Source organism: Ochotona princeps, chromosome 1 (assembly GCF_030435755.1).
Source record: "Ochotona princeps isolate mOchPri1 chromosome 1, mOchPri1.hap1, whole genome shotgun sequence".
Lineage (NCBI taxonomy): Eukaryota > Metazoa > Chordata > Mammalia > Lagomorpha > Ochotonidae > Ochotona > Ochotona princeps.
The window spans coordinates 78,888,469-78,911,539 of NC_080832.1; the positions used below are offsets into that span (position 1 = coordinate 78,888,469).

Here is a 23,071-nt window from a genome sequence, read left to right on the forward strand (position 1 = left end):
TGTCTTATTGTAAAATATACATGGATTTTGAAGACAATACAAGGAAAAAAAGAACACAGATTCTCACTGATTTTAAAAATACTGAATACAATCTGAAATGATGATAATTTGGATTTGCTGTGATTGGCTTACATAAAAGGTTATTAAATTGGTTTGCTATTTTAAAAGCTTTTTGTTTTTAAAATTATGTAATCTAGGAAATTTCAACTTACATGTGTGGCTTGCATTACATTTACATTGTACAAGGCTAATTAGCTTTGCTGAAGGTAGTCTGGCACTTATATTGTCTTCTACCTTGATCATAAAAATATTTTCCTTGCATGGGTATTTGACATGGAGTTAAAGACACCTCCCTCATCAGAATACCTGGGTTCGACATGTAGCTCTGCCTCCTCATATCAGCTTCCAGATAATGCAAACCTTTGGAGGCATGCTTGATGGCTCAAATAATTGGGTTCTTGCCACTCACACAGGGACCTGGATTCAGTTCCTGGCTCTTACATTTGGCCTCAACCCAAGACTGGCCCTTGTGGGCATCTGGGGAGTGAACCAGTGGATGGGAGTGCTCTCTCTCCTTCCCTTCTCCCTTTTGCTCTCTCCCATCCCCTCAGCCTGGGTATCTCAAAACGAAAAGCTTTTCCTAATATGCCTTTTTTGGCTTTTTGGTTGAAAGTTATATAATATTTATCATTCTTTCCATTAATGTTGCAAAGTTGCAACAGAATCAATGGTCTGTATTTTAAGAAAATGGTCTCTGGACCTATTAAGAAAACTGCTGAATGTATGCGAATAGAGGGTCTTCTATGTATCTCAGTCTATTCCACATCATTCTAGACATGGCAAGAAGCAAGACTGACTTGTTTACCTGGGCCATTTTTTAGGACAGCGTTTGCAATAGGCATCCTTGAAGGACAAGGCAATACCTCCCTCCAGGACAAAGACTAGGTCAGTTCTGTTTGTAACAAAAAGCCGTGAATCTGACCCAGTGGCTAAATGCTTGCCTTGCATGTGCTGGGATCCCATGTGGGCACTGGTTTATGTCCTGGCTGCTCCACTTCTCATCCAACTCCTTCCTTGTGTCTTCCATAAATCTGTCTTTCCAATAGAAAAGAGAAGAGAAGAAAAGGAAATAAAGAACTATCACTCATGACACACCAACACATTTTCATTGCTATTCCTTGTGTCGCGTTCCATGGAAAGAATGATTTGTGATACACAGCATGACTACATGTAAAAAGGGTTTATTTTTATAGCTAAGGAATAGTGAGCTTGAAAGATTCTGGGTTTTTTTTAAGATTTATTTATTTTATATGGAAAGGCATATTTACGGAGAAGAGGAGAGACAGAGATTTTCTATCCTCTGGTTCTAGCCGCAATGGCCACAGCAGAGCAGATCTGAAGCCAGGAGCCAGGAGTTTTTTCCTGGTCTCCCTCGTGGGCGCAGGATCCCATGGCTTTGAGCCTGCTTTCTCAGACCATAAGCAGGTAGATATATGGGAAGCAGAGCAGCCAGGACATGAACCGGTACACAACTGAATCCATCACTTGCAAGGTGAGGATTTAGCCATTGAGCCATAGTGCCAGACCTTAGTTCTTTGTTTCTATCCCAGGAATTTCCTGTTTTCTCTCAGCACCCAGGAAACAATAATAAGCTAACATATTACTTTGTAAGTAGGGTAAAATAAAATCCAAGAATCAATATGATGAAATTAAATTTATTGGAATGTAAGAATTCTTTATCATTTTCAAATATTTTTGTCTTACAACTTTCAGAATTTAACTTGTTTAAATATAATTTTTATATAAAACTTGGTTTCATATAAAAGCATAGCTAGAAAAATATCAGCTTAAAAATCAGAATTATGAAATAAACATTTCAAAATTTCTACCTATTCTAGATGTATTACACATGCACTTGTGTGAACTGTCAGTGCATAAGCATGTACCTAATATATTATTCCCAAGGATATGTGTACATGTGTAGAAATGGAAAATAATCCTAAGTATTCTGTGGGACTGTATTCAAAAATATACTACATTTTCTGGAAAGTTTAGTACATAATATTTACATATTTCAGATAAAACAACTTACAGTATAAAAACAGATAATAAACACAAATACAACATATTTTGATTGTTATTTCAAAGATACTTTCTTTTCTTCTCTTTCCCTTTTACCTCGAAAGTCACAAATACCTTTGAAGCAGCACGTCTTGTTGTATTTTTGATTCTTTGTTGTGTTGTTAGTGAGCTTGACAGTCTAGCTGACTGGTGATCATCCGGCTGGCCTTCCCATTCTTTTGTTTCTTCTTCTTTGATGAGTAAAGGTTTTCCTAGGGTTTGGCCGACAAGGTCGCACACCTGCTGAGCTTTACGCCTTGCATTCTCAACAGCGACGAGACACGCTTGGCGTCTTACGAATGAACATACAGAGGTTATCAATGTCAAAGTCAACGAACTGCAGCAGTGAGTAACTTCGCTTAAGAAACTGACAATTCCGTTAAAGTGCTTAAACTTACCGAAGATTCTCCACAGAATCTGGAGTATGATAGAACTGGGGTGGGCTGATGACAACGGAGCTATCTAGCTTTTCTACAAGAAAGTTACAAATATTTTGCATCTTTTCGAATTCAGTAAATGTAATGCAGACCTGCAAATGAAGTGATACCTGATATTACTTCATGTCTGAGTCAAAATTTTCTCTAATGTGAGTAAAAAAAAAGTAAAACCAGATTACACAGTCATTTTTATGGTGTGAATGCATTAACCCACTTGATATTTACAACTAAATGATTTTATTAAAACAGATTTTTGCTGATGAAGCTTGCTTACACATTAACTTGAGTATTTTTAAAAAGATTTATTTTTATTTAAAAGGCAGATTTTACATACAGAGAAGGAGAGAGAGAGATTTTCACCTGCTATCTTATTCCCGAAATGGCTGCAAAGGCCAGGGCTGGGGCAGCCTGAAGCCAGGAACTTACTGGGTTTTCCATGTGGATATAGGACTCTAAGAACTTGGGCCATCTTCTGCTACTTTCCAAGGTGCATTAGCAGGAAGGTGTATCAAAAGTGGAGCAGCCAGGACTCAAACCGACATACACATGGGATGGTGACAGGTAGAGGCTTAACCTACTCTACAATGTCATGGCGTGGACCCTGTCTTGAATATTTTTAAATTCCTTTTTAAAAAATAATTTATTTATTTTATGATACAGCTTCACAGGCTTTTCCCCCGTTTTATTACAATAATGTAGTCCTTCAGAAAAAAAAATTGTAAGTCCATAGTTCTGCTATTTAAGTGTATCCTGACATTCTAGGTATGGAGAATTTTTTTTTTAAGATTTATTCATTTTATTACAGCCAGATATACAGAGAGGAGGAGAGACAGAGAGGAAGATCTTCCATCCGATGTTTTCACTCCCCAAGTGAGCCGCAACGCACCGTTGCGCGCCGATCTGGAGCCGGGAACCAGGAACCTCTTCCGGGTCTCCCACGTGGGTGCAGTGTCCCAATGCATTGGGCCGTCCTCAACTGCTTTCCCAGGCCACAAGCAGGGAGCTGGATGGGAAGTGGAGCTGCGGGGATTAGAACCGGCACCCATATGTGATCCCGGGGCTTTCAAGGTGAGGACTTTAGCCGCTAGGCCACGCCTCCGGGCCCTGGAGAATGTTATTAAACTGGAGAGTTCTGTGTAACTAGAGGGATGTTTCTTCAGGTTTATTATATTGGGTAATTCTAACCCTGATAAAATTTTTATGAATCTTAAGTCCATGCCATGAATTTTAGAATTACGGTAATTATGTCATACTTCACTGCTGCTTTTAAGTTATACTTGATCTTAGCCAAAAGGCCGAGAAGCGATTGCTTTTAAGTTATATTTCCATTTCCAATAGTTCCTTTAAGACCAGCATGTAGGGCCCGGCGGCGTGGCCTAGCGGCTAAAGTCCTCGCCTTGAAAGTCCCGGGATCCCATATGGGCACCGGTTCTAATCCCAGCAGCTCCACTTCCCATCCAGCTCCCTGCTTGTGGCCTAGGAAAGCAGTCAAGGATGGCCCAAAGATTTGGGACCCTGCACCCGTGTGGGAGACCCGGAAGAGGTTCCTGGTTCCCTGCATCGGATCGGTGCGCACCGGCCGTTGCAGCTCACTTGGGGAGTGAATCATCGGATGGAAGATCTTCCTCTCTGTCTCTCCTCCTCTCTGTATATCTGACTTTGTAATAAAATAAATAAATCTTTTAAAAAAAAAAAGACCAGCATGTAGAGGCTAATGCATTTTACTATGCTCTCTGCTTTAACTGTGGAAGCAGTCCTTGCATTCCACACTTGAAAAGCATAGTCTTTAAAATTTTTAAGGAAGATGATAAAACCTTTTCTTCTAAGGAACTCTTGTTCAAGCTCAATATATGAAACATAAAAGTATGAGTAGGAGAGAGTAAGACTACAGAGAGATAAGTGAGACAATCCTGCCTGACTATTCAGTCCCCAAGTGACTGCAATGGCCGGAGCTGTGCCATCCGAAGCCAGGAGCCCAGAGCCTCTTATGGGTCTCCCACGAGGGTGCAAGGCTTTGGGCTGCCCTCGACTGCTTTCCCAAGCCATAAGCAGGGAGCTGAATGGGAAATAGGGTTGCCGGGATTAGAACTGGCACCCGTATGGGATCCTGGCAGGCTCAGCACAAGGACTTTAGCCGCTAGCCTACTGTGCCAGGCCCCTTTACTTTTCTTAATATCCTATCTGCATTTATATTTACACTTTAACAAAGTTTATAAGATTACCAATTACCCCTTTATGCTCTCTCTCTTGATTCCTAATATTTATTCCTTCATACTAGCCACGCTTCTATCCTTAACCGAATTCCAAATTCCTAGCTCCTCTGGATTCTAACAGATTATTTTCATGGCATTCTGAAAAAAAGACTAATCTGTAACAACAGAGAAAAGTTCCATGAATGCCTGCATCTTGGAGCTGGGAAGACACTGGTAACAAGGGGTTAGCCAGGTGGTAGAACAGGTCTAAGTATTTGTCACGGTGGTTTACAAAACTTTAAATGTTTGTCCAAATAAATGGACTGTTCCCTCCCCCCAAATGTGGAGAATGTGTAGTGTATGTAAAATAAAAGTTAATTAAATTTACCATGAGGTGATAATTTTTTATTTTTATTTATTTATTTTTTTAAAGATTTATTTATTTTATTACAAAGTCAGATATACAGAGAGGAGGAGAGACAGAGAGGAAGATCTTCCATCTGATGATTCACTCCCCAAGTGAGCTGCAATGGCTGGTGCTGGGCCGATCCGAAGCCGGGAACCAGGAACCTCTTTGGGTCTCCCACATGGGTGCAGGGTCCCAATGCATTGGGCCGTCCTCAACTGCTTAACCCAGGCCACAAACAGGGAGCTGGATGGGAAGTGAGGCTGCCGGGATTAGAACCGGCACCCATATGGGATCCCGGCACGTGCAGGGCGAGGACTTTAGCCACTAGGACACGCTGCCGGGCCCATAGGTGACAATTTTTTAATCTAAGGGATTTTTGGTACTACTAGCTCTACTTTTTTGCATATTTGAAATTTTACGTAAGAAATGTTTTAAGAGTCAAAAAAATGTGGCAGCAGAAGAGATCCGCAAGGAAAACAGAAATTCAAATTCTGCATGCCAGGAATAAGAGGATGAAGTAGAAACCATGCTGCTGCTGTTAGGTTTTGCCTTTATATATGCTCTAGTCCCTACAGTTCATTATTATCTCTTTTCATTAAAGTCAATTAATTTATATAAATGGAGGCTTTAAGGAGATTTATCTAAAGAGCGTAGATGTGACCTGGCAGTTAAGGATGGCCACATTCTATACTTACACGCTCGGGTTCAAGTCCCAGCACAGCTTCCAAGTCCACTTGCCTGATGATGTGCGCCTAGGAAGCTGCTTGTAATTCATGGCTGCAGTAGTTGGGTCCCTGCCACTCATTCAGGAGACCTGGGCTGAGGTCTTAACTCCTGGTGTTAGCATAACCCGGTCCTGGTCTGGCTGAGTCATGGCTCTTGCTGGCACTTAGGGAGTGAATTAGTACTGTAACATTCATGTTCTCTGTCTTTCAAGTAATTAAATAATTATGCTATAAAAAGAGAGCTACATAGGAAAAGCAGTATATCAACTCATACAGTTACCAACTGTGCTGTTCTTCATTCTACTGAGTAAATTCTGATTTCTTTCTTGCATCATTTCTAATGATATTTAATATGCTTCGTGGTTCATGTCTAAGGCAATAAACTCTTTTGGCTTACTGAAAAGTCTTTAATTGTGCTTTGGTTTTGAATGTAGTTTTGTTGGATGTGGAGTTCTAGGATTTCAATTCTTTCTTTTAATAGACTGTCTCTTCTACTGCATTTTTTCTAAGTAGAAAAGTGTTGCTATTGTACTATCATTCCTTTTTATATGTCTTTTTTTCTTTTGGCCCAGCCACATCAGGTCCAGGAGATAGTTAGCACATACAAGGCAGCTAGCTGCAGGATCCCAGAGGATTTTCAGATACAAGAGAACACCCCTTCTTTTCTCTCAAGGACCCTTAATTGCCAAGTCTTGTTTGCTCATGGTTATTCCTCAGGGACTGGACTGTCTCCCAGAGTTGGGGCCTGCTTTTTTTTATTTGCCTTAAACTCTAAATAAAATGCATCTATGCTTGGGCCTTATAAAGTTTTTCCTAAATCCAAAACTAAGGGACCCTTTAAAGTGCATTTCCAGGTGAAAAATTAGATTTAGGAACACTATTTCGTTCATGGAAAATGTATTTTATGAAAGAACCCATGCATGGATCTCAAATTCTTTGTATTACAGTAAATTTATCTTTTGAATCCTACCTTCTCAAACATTTTGAAGGCTCCAAATATGAAAATTAATCTTTTATTTTAAAAATTTATTTATAGCTTTTTGAGGTATAGCTGGTATGCCTAAAAACTGTACATAGTTATATACACTCTTATGATCTGAATACATACATAAACTGTGATACTATCACAATCAAGGTAATAAGCATGTTATCACTTTCAAGCTTTCTTTTGCTCCATTTTTTCAAAAATTCCATTTAAAAGGTTCATTTCCCTGATGGCTGCAATAGCTAATTTTGAGCCAGGCTGAAAGCAGAAGCCATAAACTCAAAGCTAGTATATAACATGGTCCACAGTGGCTCGAGTACTTGGAGCCATCCATTGCTGCTTCCCAGGCAGGTTAGCAGGTAGCTGGAACAAAAGTAGAGCAACTGGGACTCCAAAAAAGTAGCACAGTGTTCTTTATGTTCAGGTTGCCACACTTACCGTCATATGAACCCCCTACCCAGCTCTCTGCCAACTGCTCCTGTGGGCCTAAAGGGGATCATGTCTTAGATTGTGTGATCTGATTTCTGGCTGTCAGACAGCCATACATAGAATATAATCAGATCATTCTGAACAAATATGAACAAACACAAAACATTAAGAAGGCAAGTAAAGATGAGGCAAGAGGAAGAGAGTTAGCCATATTCTCATTTAGTCATGTCATATAAGCAGTTGTAATGCATCCTTCTATGACTGAAGGTCAGTCCTCAGAAAACTTGGTGGTCTGAAAAGCATCTGAAGCCTAGTTGTGCAGCTGTTGGGACTGCTTCCTATACACTTGTATTTTATTTTAATTATTTTTTATTTTTTCATTTTTATTTTTTTAAGAAAATACGTATTTATTCACTTGAAAGCTCTTATCTGTTGGTTCACTTCCAAATGCCTGCAAAGGCTGTGGCTAGAGCTAGGCTGAAGCCTGGAGCTGGGAACTCAGTAGCTGCAGAGGTCCAACTCTTGGAGTTACTACCTGCAGCCAGCCGGGTGCACGTTAGAAGGAAACTGGAATTCAGAAACAGAGCAGAGACTCACCTCAGGCTTTCTGACATGGACATGGCTACCTTAACTGCTAGTCCAAATTTCCCTCCTGCAGGGTTTCCTGCTCACTAGAAAATCTTATCACTACAATTTTTTTTTAGGCAGCAATTAACTATTTTTGTCTTGCTATTTTTATTCCATTAAGTATTACTTTTTGATGTTTGGCTTGGTGATTAAGACGCTGGTTAGGACACCTATATTCTACACATCAGAGTCTGGCTTTGATTTCTGCCTGTGGATCCTGACTCCAGCATCCTGCTCATGTGTACCCCAGAAGGTGGCAGATGATGGCTCACATAATTGGGAAGCCTGGATTGTATCCCCGGATCATTGCATTCCTGGATCTTGCCTACCATCCCAGCCTAGCTGTCATTGGGAATTAAGGCTATTAACTAGTAGACTGGGCTTCTCTCTCTAGTTCTCTGTTAAAGTAAAATATTTCTCACAAGTTTCATTAAATATCACACAGATATCACTCCAAAATTTATTAAGAAACTAGATGTTTTATCAATACTGAGAGTATTTCTCTTGTACATTTCAGTTAAAGAATAAAAATAAATGGTAATTATCTCCACAAAATCATGCTTTTTGTTAAGAAAAGTACATACCTCTGCTTCCATGTGATAAGCATTTTCTACTCTTCTAAAATCCTTTGTCACAGTTACATTTGCTGTCTGAAACATAGAGTCCAATTACCAAATGTTTGGTTGCTAAATGAAATAACTTTTAAACATAAATCAGAAATTCAAACATTAAAATCAGGAAGACACAAAGTATGCATAAAAAGTAGTTTTGTCTGAGAACTTTCTTGAAAGTTAAACAAAATAAACAGAAAAATACAAGGTGGCAGAATAGGGTGAGAACAGGTTAAAATGGACAGAGAAGGATTAGCCAAGAGCAGGGAGGGTGTGATCCAGTGAAACAGGAGAAGACAAATTGACAGCAGAGGGACACCTGGGGACCAAAGGACAGACGGAAGCAGCAGAGACAGCAGAGCAGTGCTGCAGTAAACATATACTCTAGTGGCAATCAATCACATGACAGATTAGCGGACTGGGTCAAAACACAAGACGCATCTAATTGTGGACTACAGAGACACATCTCACCAACAAAGATATGTGGAAACTGAAAGTGAGAGTATGGAAAACGATATTCCAGACTAATGTAAAGGAAAAACAAACAGGTGTAGTCATTCTAATATCAAATAATGTAGACTTTGAAGTGAAAAGCATGAAAGATGAAGAAAAGTACAACATAATGATCAAGGCATCCATTCAACAGGAAGAAATCATTATAATAAATGCATATATACCAAATGCCAGGGAATCTAGCTATGTGAAACAAATATTCATGGACTTAAAGGAAGAAAAATACTCTAATATGATAGTGAGGGGGTACCTAACACCCCCATTAATCTCAACAGACAGATCAAAAGGCAGAAACTCAGCAAGGAAACAACAAAGCTCACCCAGACAATAGAACAAATGAATTAATTGATATCTATAGAATTCTACATCCTAAAGACACAATACATAGTTTTTTTTTTTCAAAACTACATGGCACGTTCTCCAGGGTTGATTACATTACAGGACACAAAACAAGTTTCAGCAAATTAAAAAAAAAGGTCAGAATCATACCATGCATCTCCCCAGAACATCACATGGAGTGAAACTGGAGACCAACAAGTCAAAATACCCCAGAAGATATGCAAACAACATGTTGCCAAATGAACAATGAGTTATAGAAGACATCAAAGATAAATAGGAAAAAAACCTGCTTGAAATGAATGAAGGCATTAACACATATATCAAAATGTGTTGGACACACTCAAGGTAATATTAGAGGAAAGTTCATTTCAATTAATGCTTATGTCAAACAACTAGAAAGGCACCAGGTAAATGGGCTTACTATACATCTGAAGGAGCTAGAAAAACAACAGCAAAGCAATCCCAAACTTAGCAGAAAGTAAAAATTCAAAATAAGGGAGGAACAGAGACCAAAAGAATAATACAGAGAATCAATCAATCAAAGAGCTGGTTGTTTGAGAAAAACCACAAAACAGATTCCCCACTAGTCTAACTAAACAAAAACAAAAACAAAAAAGGAGGGAAAAGACTAGTCAATGAAATCAGAGATGAAAATGGAAATGTAACAACAGACAGCTTGTACATACATTTAATAAACAGGAACTATTACAAACAACTATATACCAAAAAATCAGAAGGCCGAGAAGAAGTGGACAGATTTGGGCACATACACAATCTAATAAAAATGGATCATGAGGCAATTAAAATCTAAATTTTAGATTTAGATTTAAATTTTTCAACCAGGCTGGAGACTGAAGCAGTAATTAAATCCCTCTCAATAGAGACAGGACTGGAGTCACTGCTGAATTCTATCAAACATTTCAAGGACAACTTACCCCAATCCTCCACACACTATTCAAAACAATACAAAGGGAGGCAATCTTTCCAAACTCTTTTTATGATGCCTATATCACCTTAATACCAAAGTCAGAATCAGACACAACAGAGAAACAAAGCTACAGAAAGATGAAAATAGACACAAAAATCTTCAACTAAATACCATCCAACAGAATCCAACAATACATCAGAGAGATCATTCACCTGGGTAAGGTGGGATTCATCCCTGGTATGCAGAAATGCTGTACTATACACAAATCGATAAATGTGATACAACACATCAAAAACTGAAGAATCAAAACTGTATGATCACCTGAGCAGACACAGAGAAGGCATTTGATAAAATGCAACACCACTTCATGCTAAAAACCTTACACAAGACAGGCCTGGAAGGAACATTCTACAACACAATCAAAGCAATACACCACAAACCCAATGCCAGCAGCATACTGAATGGGGAATGATTGAAAGCTTTTATACAAAGAAGTGGAACCAGACAAGGATGTTTACTTTCACCACTGCTATTCAACACATTATTGGAAGTTCTCACTAAAGTTACTAGGCAAGAAAAATAAATTGGAGGAATTCAAATGAGAAATGAGGAATTAAAATTATCCCTGTTCACAGATGACATGATTCTATACATAGGAGAGTCAAAAGACTCAAATAATAAACTGTTGGAACTCCTAAAAGAATTTGATCAGTAAGCAGTGTGCAAAATTAGTGAACATAAATGGATGGCTCTCATAGCACATTAGCCCCCCCTCGGCTGAGAAAGAACTTATATGTACAGTCTTCTAAAGTAATGGTGAAGAATCTTAAATATATTGGACCAAATCTAACCAAAGATGTGTAAGACATTTATGATGAAAATTACAAAATATTGGGGCCCGGTATGAAAGCCTAGTGGCCAAATCTTCGCCTTGTATGCCTGGGTTCCCATATGGGCACCACTTTGTGTCCTGGCTGCTCCACTTCCAATCCAGCTAGCTCCCTGCCTATGGCCTTGGAAAGCAGTAGATGATGAACCAAAGGCCTGGGACTTTGCACCTGCATGGGAGACCTGGAAGAAGCTCCTGGCTTCAGATCAGTTCAGCTCTGGCCATTGCAGCCTCTTGGGGAGTGAACCAGTAGATAGAAAATCGTTCTTTCTCCTTCTGTAAATCTGCCTTTCCAATAAAAATAAATAAATCTGTTTTTTAAAAAAACAAAATCGGGCCCGGTGGCGTGGCCTAGTGGCTAAAGTCCTCACCTTGAAAGCCCCAGGATCCCATATGGGCGCCGGTTCTAGTCCTGGCAGCTCCACTTCCCATCCAGCTCCCTGCTTGTGGCCTGGGAAAGCAGTCGAGGATGGCCCAAAGCTTTGGGATCCTGCACCTGCGTGGGAGACGCAGAAGAGGTTCCAGGTTCCCAGCATCGGATCGGCGCGTACCGGCCCGTTGCGGCTCACTTGGGGAGTGAAACATCAGATGGAAGATCTTCCTCTTTGTCTCTCCTCTCTGTATATCTGGCTTTCCAATAATAATAAAAATCTTTTAAAAAAATCATAAACTGTTAAAAAAAGAAATATAGAAAAGATACTAAAAGATGGAGGAATTTACCATGTTCCTGGATTGGTAGCATCAACATAATTAAAATGTTCATATTACCAAAAGTAATGCATAGATTCAAAGTGATCTCAATCAAAATCTCAACAATATTCTTCTCAGAAATAGAAAAGATGATACAAAATTCATCTGGAAACACAATTTTTCTGAAAAATAAAGCTGGAGGAATCACAACTTCTGACCTGAAGACATATTACAGGGCAGTGGTTATCAACACCACAATCTGGTCTGGTATAGAAACAGGACATCAGCGTCGCTGAATACAAAGCACAGAAGGCAGCCCACACACGTATAGCCAAGGACCTAAATCTGCACCCAGTAACCATTACCGTTTGAGGAGAACATAGGAAGCACTCTACAAGATGCAGGCATTGGTAAAGACTTCTTAGAAAAATCATCAAAAGCACAAGCAGTCAAAGTCAAAATAAACAAATGGAACTACAAAAAACCAAGCTGCATATGAGAAAGGGATCTGAAATCCTACTTTTAGAGCAGTAAAATCTATAATAGCAAAGACGTGGAAACAACCCAGATGCCCGTCAAAAGAGGAATGGATAAAAAACTGTGGTACATTTACTCCATAGAATACTACTCAGCCAACAGAATGGTCCCCTTCCACATCAATCTTAAAAGGACAAACATCATATGTTCTCTCTCATATAACAAAACCTTCATGCAAAATACAATAATAACATATAGGTAATCATGTGTATACATATATGCTCAGATGAACCGTATAACGGAGACTAGCTTATCTGGAAGTAAGGGAAGATACATTTCTATACTCTACTCTAGAGAAAAGGTGGCCTCCAAATGAAACTTAATACATCTTGACAATAGGGTCCTGGACTTTCTACCATTGTCTAGACCTGCAAAACATGATCTACTTTAATGGAGGAATGTCGGATTTGTTATTGTTGCTGAGGACTGCATTGTTGTAATGATATGGGGGCAAAGAGTAGGAGAGGGAATGGGGGTAGAAAGGGGAATCCCTGTGCTTATGGAACTGCATCATGAAAAATAACAATAAAAAATACAAAACTAAAACAAAACAAAAACCTGAGACATTCCTAATATTTACGAAGAATTTCATTAGTCACTTTTATTTACAGTAATTTTTATATTAGTTGATAAGAAAAGTTTTGGCTTTTTTAAGCACTATTTTCCATGTATATAAGATATGGCTAATACTACATGTACCATGTTAAAGTACTGGTACAGAGAGAACACTCAGTAAAAATGAATGTTGTATATATTATTGTAACTGAACTCAGTGTTTTAAAAAACTTAAAAGTATTGTTACGCTTTTTTAATCCCCTGGAAAACCATAGTGTGCAAAATTGTAAAAAAGCTAAATTTTTAATTTACTTTTCAAAAGTGTTTAATATTCAAATTATTCGAACAGTGCACACTTCCATCTCCTAGCTCCCTCTCCAAATGCCTGTAGCAGCTAGTCTGTGAGGCAAAGTTGGGAGCCAGAAACTCAGTCTAGACCTCCCACCCAAGAGCAGGATCCCAATCATCTGGGCCATCACCCAATGCCTCTTTGGGTTTGCACTAGCATGAAGCTGCAGTCAGGCATGGAAGCATGCATCTTAACTGTTAGGCTAAACGCTTGCCCTTCAACCTTTTTTTTTTTTTTTAAGTCAGTAAAACGAACTACTCCGATACTCTCATTCTTGGGAACAAGGAAAACTGGTGTGTGTGTGTGTGTGTGTGTGTGTAAATGTACACTTATTTATTAAAAAAAAAACTCATTTGTTTAGATAGCAGCTTTCTTGTGGGAGCAGAGCCACTGCCTGGCTTGTACCAGTGGCTGCAGAAGTCTCTGTAGCTTTTTGTCCACAGCATGGGGATATCCTTGAGGTCTTCCAGGCAAAAATGAAATGTGCATCCTCGTGCACCCTTGTACTGGGTCAGGGTGCTGTAGGGAAGATGACAGTTCTACATAAGCTGAAACTTGGTGAAATCGTGACACCATTCCCACCACAGATTTCAGCATGGAGACTTTAAACATAAGAACATCACCTTCTGGGGCTGGCACTGTGGCTTGCATGTCACTTCTGATCCAGTTTCCTGCTAGTGGCCTGGGAGAATCAGTGGAACATTCTCCCCACATGGGAGAGTCACAAAAATCTCCTGAACTAGCAGATGCAAGAGCTCTTTGTCTCTCTCTCTAACTCTATATTTCAAATAAATGAATAAATTTTTCACACACACAAAAAAAGAACATCAGCTTCAGTGAGTGGGACATGGGTGGCCAGGAGAAGAGTCAATAGCTGTGGTGACTCTACTTCCAAAACAGGCAAGACTGGACCCACTAGATGGCTCAGTGGCTAAATCCTTGCTTTGCACATGCCAGGATCCCATATGTTCCTGTCCTGGCTGTACCACTGCCCATCCAGCTCCCTGCTTGTGGCGTTGGAAAGTAACAGGGTATGGCCCAAAGCCTTGGGATCCAGCATCTATGTGGGAGACCCCTGGAAGAATCTCCTGGCTTGGGATTAGCTCATCTCTGGCTGTTGTGGCCATTTTGGGGAATGAGCCAGCAGAGAAGATTCTTCTCTCTGTATTTCTTTCTCTCTCTGTAAATCTGCATTTCCAATAAAAATAAATCTTCAAAACAAAACAAAACAGGCAGGTCTGATCTAGGTGGGGGACAACAGTGACAGCCTGAGGTGCAGGGGACCTCATGAGGATGCTGCTTGAGAATAAGCCATGAGATATGGTCCTCCTGGTGTCTTCCAATAAGCAGAACCTCCCAAATGCCATGAACAGACTGAACTCACAGAAAAGCTGGTGAAGCACACCCTACACCACAGGGACTGACACATTCCAGCCACCTTTTCCTTCATAGGGGACAGGCTACATGAATGAATGAATGGCTTTCCAGCTAGTTCCGGAATGAAAACAGAATGAGAATCCTCCAGTTTCTCCTCTCTGCCCTCCACTGGCTCCTGCCGGGCAGATGTGCAACTCCATGGTCCAGAGCACCAGAACCCTTCACGGGCTGGATACATAGTGCATCATACCATGCTGTCCCCGCATGTGCAGCTGCAGTCTGCCATCAGATTTCTGTTGGATATGAATAGGTTGTTTCTAGAAAGACAGTTTCTGGTACCCTGTGTAATCATTCAAGTCTTTAAATTATAAAAAGATCTATGTGACGTGTAGTCTTGAGGAGGACACACGGACACCTGGCTTCCATGTGTCCTCTTGATTTAAGAGCTGATATGCTTCTGTTAAGAATCTTTGGTGGTTGGGCTTTAAAATCAATTCAGTGTTTTTATTTTTAATTTTATTTTAAATTTTTTTCAAAACCAGTTAGAAATACAAGATGGGGAGAAGGCTTGAGCCACATAAGCACTATGACTGTCTAGCACAGGTTTTGCAGTAACCATCTTGGCTACTCCCTTTGCGAACATGAGAGCCACTGACAAAACCAACCAGAATCCATTCTGCAATGCTGGTAGTGCAGGTCCCTGCCAGTTACCCTGCATTCTACAGCATTGTGCTTATTCAGGCGGTACTCACACAGTCATCTGCAGATAGGCTGGGAAAGGGGTTGGGTGGGATGGTTAAATTTATTTTAGTGAAAACTTCAGAACTATTTTAATTGTTGTCATAGGACCTCTTCATGATTTTAATATATAATTAATAATGGTTTTTGACATTCAGTTTTAGTTTTCATTTTGACATGGACTATGATTACAGGTGTTTGAATAACATCTCAACTATTTAAAAATATTTATTTAATTCCTTATTTGAAAGGTCGAATATTAGGACAGGGAGAGGGAAGACAGAGAATGAGAAAGAATGAGATCTAATGTGGAACTGTGTTGCATTCCCTTTATTATTGTTTAAGATTTGATTTGGAATCTTTCTGGAGTTTCTCAAGTAAAGAGATCATTGTTATTTTTTTAAAGCTTTACTTATTTTTATTGGATACGCAGATTAGATTCATGGAGAGAAGGAAGACAGAAAGATCTTCCATCTGCTGGTTCACTCCCCAATTGGCTGCAATTGCCAGAGTTGAGCCAATCAAAAGCCAGGAGCTAGAAGCTTCTTCTAGGTCTCCCGCACTGGGTGCAGGGTCCCAAGGCTTTGGGTCATCCTGTACTGCTTTCCCAGGCCACAAGCAGGGAGCTAGAGGGAAACAAAACAGCCAGCACAGAAACCGGCTCCCATATGAGATACTGGCCCTGCAGGAGGAGGACTAGCTAGTTGAACCACTGTACCAGCCCCCTCCTCATGGCATTTCAATACAGCAGTGCAGACTACTGCAAAATTACCTTAAGTATTATTTCAAATGAACAGTGACAAGGAATACCTAACAAATGTATGTTGGTTGGATAAGCAAGTAGTACTTAGAATCTTAAAACATTTTTTACATGAAGAAAACCCAAAAAAATGAGGGTTATATCTTCACAAAAGCTTAATTCTAGGGGCTATAATAAGCTGAACTAATTTTGCATGCATTTAGTTTTTCATTCCTTTTTCTTTTATTCATTCAAAACCCATTTTTTCCTGAAGATACATCACATGAAGTACGTGGAGCATAATCCATGAATGCAAAAACAGGACAAATGGTTTCTGATACATATAGAAATTTAGAGCATGAAAGACAAACAAGTCAATCAAAAATTGTAATACAGGGGCCCGGCGGCATGGCCTAGCGGCCAAAGTCCTTGCCTTGAAAGCCCTGGGATCACATATGGGGCGCCAGTTCTAATCCCGGCAGCTCCACTTCCCATCCAGCTCCCTGCTTGTGGCCTGGGAAAGCAATTGAGGACGGCCCAATGCATTGGGACACTGCACCCACGTGGGAGACCCGGAAGAGGTTCCAGGTTCCCGGCTTCGGATCGGTGCGCATTGGCCCGTTGCGGCTCACTTGGGGAGTGAATCATCGGACGGAAGATCTTCCTCTCTGTCTCTCTTCCTCTGTGTATATCTGGCTGTAATAAAAATGAATAAAAATCTTAAAAAAAATTGTAATACAGGTGCTAAGACACTTGAGCGCTTAATGGCAAGAAACAGTTTTAGAAAAGGAATAATAGGAGGCCAGCTTGGGCTGGTTCTTTAAATTAAAAAAAAAAAAACAAACCAAAATTCAGATTGCCAAAAAGGGGAGAGAGATGATAGGAAACATGGATGAAGTTAGATTATTTATGAAGCAAGAGTTTGGAGTATAAGGAGCCCTTTAAGCAGCAGAGTGATGTTTATAAACCTCCCAGTCCCAAGATTCCAACATTTAACAGTAATAGGACCTTGTGAGGACCCAATAATTCACCTTGAAAATATAATTTATATTTTATATTATTTACTCAACAAATTGTCAATATGACTACTTTCCTTCATTAGCAGAAATAAGTTGGAGACTACTGCCCTTCAAATGTCTTATCATGAACACTGAACTTGATGTAATTAGGCCAAACTGGATTTAATAATTTATTTTGGCTTACATACTGGAAGTCAAGGCCAAGAAAGTTCAGTCTACATTTTCTGTAAATGACCTAAGAATTAGTTATGTTATTCAAACAGGACTGCAGTCTTGCAGTTATTTAGGAGATAATTTTTTATGTAACAAACCCACTTAATTCATATTTATAATTAGCATTTGAATTCGTCTAACTGCAAAATCATCTGATGTGATTTAAAGATTTATTTTATTTTTATTTGAAAACCAAGAGTTACAGAGAGAGGAGAGACAGAGAATTTCCAAGCACTGGCCGACCCCTCAAATGGCCACCAGGACCTGAGCTGATACGACGCCAGGAGTTAGGTCAGGAGCTTCTTCTGGTGTCTGGTGTGGGTGCAGGGGCCCCAGGACTTGGGCCATCTCCAGCTGCTTTCCCAGGTACATTAGCAGGGAGCTGGACTGGGAAGTGGAGCAGGCGAGACTCAAACCAGCACCCATTAAAAATGCCACTGCTACAGGAGAGGCTTAATCTTGGCACTGGCCTCTCCAAATGACTTTCATGATAACACGTACACATACAGACTTAGTTTTTGCCGTACGGCATCTCTACCAGTGGACTGGAGGCAGAAACCTCTGCACTTCTATCAAGTCAGTTTTACCCTTGGACTATGATTGTTTTGGTCTTTTCTTGGAAGGTGCTATTCCGTAAAATGAGGACATTGAGGTGGTTTGCCTCCATGGTTTCTAGTTTCCTCTCATGCTGGTTCTCAAGGGTCTGGTATGCTCGGGACTAATCTAGATTTTGGATTCAGGAGCACAGGAGTTCAAATACTGTGCTAATGTTCAGAATGCTACTTAATCTCCTTAAATTTGGAGAATCAGGGCATTAAAAAGAGTGTAACAGAGATATTGTGCAGATTAAATAAAGCTAGTTCATTTTTCTCCTTCCATTACAAGCTGGTTTAAAGTTAGATTTATTTAGTGATATGCCTCAGGTACATCTCTGTTAGGTAAGCAGAGGTATTTCACATGTGACATCTTCAATATGCAGGCTTAATTTTTACAGAGCAAAACCTAAACACGCTGAGGAAATAAGAGGAGAAAAATGCAGCCTCTTCCAGCTTCCTCCACTCCACAATCTCACAGAAGAATCACTGCAAGGTAAAAGAGTTAGGAGAAGGGAAGCCTTGCTAGTCCCTTGCCAACTCCACACTGCAAAATACATCAAGATTAGGAGGAGAATCAAGATGGCGGAATAGGGTAAGGACACGTTCAAACGGACGGAAAAACATTTAATCAGGATGAAGCAGAGAGGACATATTCCAGGAAACAGGAAAGGACAGAACAACAGCAGAGGGGTACCTGGAGACTGACAGACACAGGAAAGCAGCAGACACAACGGTGTGGTGTCGCAATGACTGATTCTCCAGTGGCAGTCAGCTACAGGGTGATCTGAACTCCACCAGCAGCCAGAACTCCACAAGCAACCAGATGGGAAGGGACTTTCACTGGGAGCTTGGGAGGTGAGCCCAGATAAAGAACTGTCCATCCTGCTGGTCTGTTTGATTTGACCAGGAGCAGAGACAGAGCAGCAGATCCCAAATGGGCAGTGCGAGAACAGGGTAGATTTAATAGCCCAGTCAGCCCCCTAGAGCCGAACCATTTTGCGTAAGGAGGCAAAGGCAAGGGAAAGGACGGAGCATGTGCTGAGCTGAGAGTGAACTCATTTCTGACTCAGTGAACTGCAGCAACGTGGCATTCTACAGGTTCCAACCAAGACAGGTCTGGGTAGCCCTCAGATCTGACAGCCAGCAGATCAAGAACTATAGTAGTGGTACGTCAGGTGCCATTTTGTACACTGTGGCAATAGCTTTAGGACTGCATGGGACAACAGTGAGCTGCACATGTGCTGAACTCACAAGAACTCACTGAGTTGTGTGGATTGCACTGGTCCCGCAGGAAAATAATGCCGACTGTGGCATTGTACAGGTCAAAATAGGTACGTGTGGCACCCAGACCTAACATCCAACAGGTTCTGGCAAGATCAGCGCCACCAACAACCTAACTACATAGGATACCTGGTGTCTCTCTAATCCTGGGACCTTCTCCAACAGGAAGTGGGAGAAAGGTTACAGAGACAACGGTGCTGCCTCAGCACGGTATCACAGGAGGTGGAGAGTGGTGAGCCAGGAGCTGGGGCTGTGGAGACCACGGTGGAAATCTGATATAAGAACCCAGACCTGGAACTCGCTGGAGGTTGTGGCACAAGTGGCTGCAAGCAAAGAGTTGTGTACCAACTGCAATAAGTAAAATTGCATTGTAGACCTGTGGGTGACACAGCTTAGAATCCTGCCCCGCAATGATCAAGAGCAAAAGAAGAGACAAAGGCACAATGAATATTACTGAAAACTCCCCTGCAAAGGAGCAAAATCCTATGCCAACCTCAGAGTTAACTGAGGAAGACATCGAGAAAAGAATCCATAAGACTCATTTTAAAGATTCTGATCAAATATGAGAAGCTCATGCAAGAGTTCAAAGAATTTAAGGAAGCAACAAAGCAAATCAAGGCTTGTATATCAGAAATTAAGAACACAGTAGAGCAAATTAAAAGTACAGTGGAGAGTCTCCAAAATAGAATGAAGCAAGCAGAAGCAAGAATCTCAGAATTGGAAGTTATTTCCTGTCATCAGGGGGAAGCAAACAAAAAGCTGGAAGCAGAGCTGGATCAGGCCAAAAAAAGTATTCAAGAATTGAAAGACACTATTAAGAGGCCAAATCTAAGAGTTATGGGAGTCCCAGAAGGTGCAGAAACAGATTTAATGAAATAATAAAGGAAAATTTCCCTAATCTGGAGAGAGAATTGGGAAACAAGATCCAGGAGGGGCACAGAACTCCCAACAGGCTTGATCAAAGCAAACTTCACCAAGACACATGATTATCAAGCTCTCTGCAATTGAACATAAGGAAAAGATCCTTAAATGTGCACGTGAAAAAAAATCAATTGACATATAAAGGAATGCCAATTAAACTCACAGGAGATCTCTCACAGGAAACTCTACAGGCAAGAAGAGAATGGAGTGACATATTCCAGATTCTAAAAGCAATAATTGTCAGCCCAGGATAATGTATCCAGCAAAACTTTCATTTGTTTTTCAAAATGAAATAAAATTCTTCTACAGTTAAGAAAAAGTTAAAAGAATTTGCTTCTTTCAACCCTGCCCCAAATGATACTTAAAGATGTTCTCTTGACAGAGAAGAGGAATAGCACCAAACAAAACCAAAGGTAAATGGGAAGAACATCCCAGTAAAATGACAACAGAAGACTAAACCAATGAACAACCCATTCCAAAAATGATAGGATCAAAGTAGCACCCATACATATTAAACTCTGATTGTAAATGGCTCAAGCTCAATCAAACGTCATAGATTAGTAGACTGGATTAAAAAACAAAACCCATCCATTTATTGTCTGGAGGAGACACACTTCATCAACAAAGATCAGCAGAAACTATATCGCAGGGGTTTTGTTGTTTTCTGTTGGTTTCATCTCTTCAAAACACTTTCTTCTGATTAAATTCTTCAATGACACGTAGATCATGCAGTGGCATCATTTTCTTCAAGAAAGGTCTTGATTTTCATTTCTTCAGCTACATATTGGTCATTTAATAGTATGTTATTTAACTTCTTGGTGTTGTTAATTTCTTTTTTCTCCCTCATGTTGATTTTGCTTTGGGGCTCTTCATTTAAGGGGATGTAAAGTAGCTGTGTAAATGGAGACTGTCATATCTAGTAACATGTTATTTAACTTCATGGCATTGTAAATTTCTATTTTTCTTTTTATTGTTGATTTTGTATTATGACTTTTCATTTGAAGGGATGTACAGTAGCTATGAAATGGAGACTAACATCCAGATGTGAAGGTACAGTGTAGTATGCATTTCTGTTTCCAGACAAAGATTGACTTACAATGAAACTGTTTACTGTATCTTCACAATAGGATGCTGGACTCTCTGCAATTGTCTCTGCCCGCAGTGATGGACATATGACTGAGCATGAAGAACTATATATTAGTAATGATATAGAGGAACTACATAGGGGGAGGGAATTGGGGAGGGAATAAGGGAATATGGAACTGTATCATCAAATGATAATAATAAAATGTAAAAAAATACATCAAGATTAAACTGATGAGTGTTCAGGGCTCTGTATTGAAAGTCATTTACATTTAACATTTCTAAGTTCAACTTTTCATCATTTCACATTTAAAAACTAAATCATTGCAGCAAATACTGCCAGATAAAAACCTACCCAACTCTTCAAGGCTGGTAATTGCTTTTATCCAGGGAAGGATGCGCCCTGGAATCCCTGCCCCGCCTGGATCCCGGTCCGCCAAGGTCGCCTCGCGCGGTCCGGCCCCAGTTCCTCCCCGCCGCGCGCTCACCTGCAGACCCCGCTGCTGCAGACTCTGCGTGATGTAGTCCAGGCGTCGGCAAACGCTCCTCTTGGCTTCGGCCGCAGCCTCTTTGGTGCTGCTCACTCTTATCGCCACCTGGGCTCGGTCCGGGCTCGCAGTCACTTCTGCAGTGCCACTCACGTGCACCTCTCGGGTCGCAGTGTGAGTCTCTGCCGAGGAGAGGGGGCGGCGAATGCCGGGTAATGTGTCTCCCCCTGACGCCACATTTTCCCGGCCCCGGTCAGCCCAAGGAACCAGTTCAACGAACACTCGAGACTGAGGGGCCTGTAGTAGCGACATGGCTACGGAGGCTCAGTTTCCATAGCAACAGCGGGGTGACGGCGGCCGAAGGGGTTCAGGCGCCACAGGCTTCGCCGCGCACGGCGCAAAGGTTGCCGGGACGGGTTCGGAGGCGGCCGAGTTTTTTTAATGGCACGAATTGACGGGGAGGAGGACATTTTCCTCTAGCAGTCTTCGGCTGAGGGCGTCGTTAGTGTGGATTAAAGGGTTTACCTTAAGGCTGTGTAAAATCTTGGCGGCCGTTGTGGCCTCTCTGAGTCCCGCCCTAGGCGCACAGAGTTTGCAGTCCGCCGCGCGCCTGCTGCGTCCCTGAGGAGGGAGTTGCGGCGAAAGGCAGAGAAGCTCGCAGAGCTTTTACCTCAGGGTTTCTCTTGGCCTAGTGTGTGATAGCTCCCAGCCATGTCTCTGTGTCTAGCCTTCCTGCGCCTGGCAGGCCTTTGCTCTTCGAAATCTTTTTGTCCGCGGGGCCGAGCTAATACTATTGGTCACATTTGCAGAGTGGCATGGTTTTCAAAGCTCCCAGATTTTCGTTAGCCTTGAACGTGAGCAGGAGAGATTCAAGCGAGGTCAAAGCACAGGAACAATGACTTTGCTGGACCTGTGCAGCTTAGACCTTGTCTGCGCCTTATCTTTAGAGAGCTTCCATAATACAACCCTCAGCTCCTCTCCAAGACCCCGTTTAGGTGAGTTTTCTTTCAGTAAGTGGTGATTTGTGTAAAAAGAAGATCCCTCGCCTGCCCCAACCCCATTACTACTGGAATTGGATGAGAATTGAGGACCGAAAGAGAATTTTGTCCTTTTTAAAAAAAGGCTAAAACTACCAATAATCTCACGAAAGAAGCCTGAAAGAGCCAAATGAGAATCTTCATCTCTTTCTTTTTTTTTGTCTGACATTAGTGAGATACTTCAACTAAATACATTGCTGTTGCCCCTCCCCATAATTTGGTTCATCACACTTTTAACACAGT

The 23,071-nt window shown here is 41.0% G+C and overlaps 1 protein-coding gene across 3 annotated transcripts; it reads right to left on the bottom strand.

The window, feature by feature from the left end:
- Positions 1–651: 651 nt before the first annotated feature.
- On the bottom strand, positions 652–22,197 carry IRAK1BP1 (interleukin 1 receptor associated kinase 1 binding protein 1). 3 transcript variants are annotated; one of them, XM_058661265.1, is made up of 5 exons: positions 21,792–22,196; positions 8,510–8,575; positions 2,520–2,650; positions 2,197–2,413; positions 652–1,091 (listed from the first exon to the last, which is right to left on the bottom strand). In XM_058661265.1, the coding sequence occupies exons 1-5, from the start codon at positions 22,101–22,103 to the stop codon at positions 1,059–1,061; spliced, it is 759 nt and encodes a 252-aa protein (XP_058517248.1). In that variant the 5' UTR covers positions 22,104–22,196; the 3' UTR covers positions 652–1,058. The 3 variants fall into 3 exon arrangements, with proteins under 3 accessions (XP_058517248.1, XP_058517241.1, XP_004580505.2); XM_058661258.1 differs by having other exon boundaries at positions 655–1,095; positions 21,792–22,197; XM_004580448.3 differs by lacking the exon at positions 652–1,091 and having other exon boundaries at positions 1,703–2,413; positions 21,792–22,192.
- Between the last annotated feature and the right edge of the window lie 874 nt (positions 22,198–23,071).

Excerpts from the sequence above, each read along its gene's own strand:
- IRAK1BP1 (XM_058661258.1), bottom strand. The coding sequence starts at position 22,103 with ATGTCGCTACTACAGGCCCCTCAGTCTCGAGTGTTCGTTGAACTGGTT. Across the intron at positions 2,651-8,509 it reads CTTATCACATGGAAGCAGAG|GTCTGCATTACATTTACTGA; the intron begins GTATGTACTTTT and ends CTTCATTTGCAG. Across the intron at positions 2,414-2,519 it reads GATTCTGTGGAGAATCTTCG|ACGCCAAGCGTGTCTCGTCG; the intron begins GTAAGTTTAAGC and ends TTCATTCGTAAG.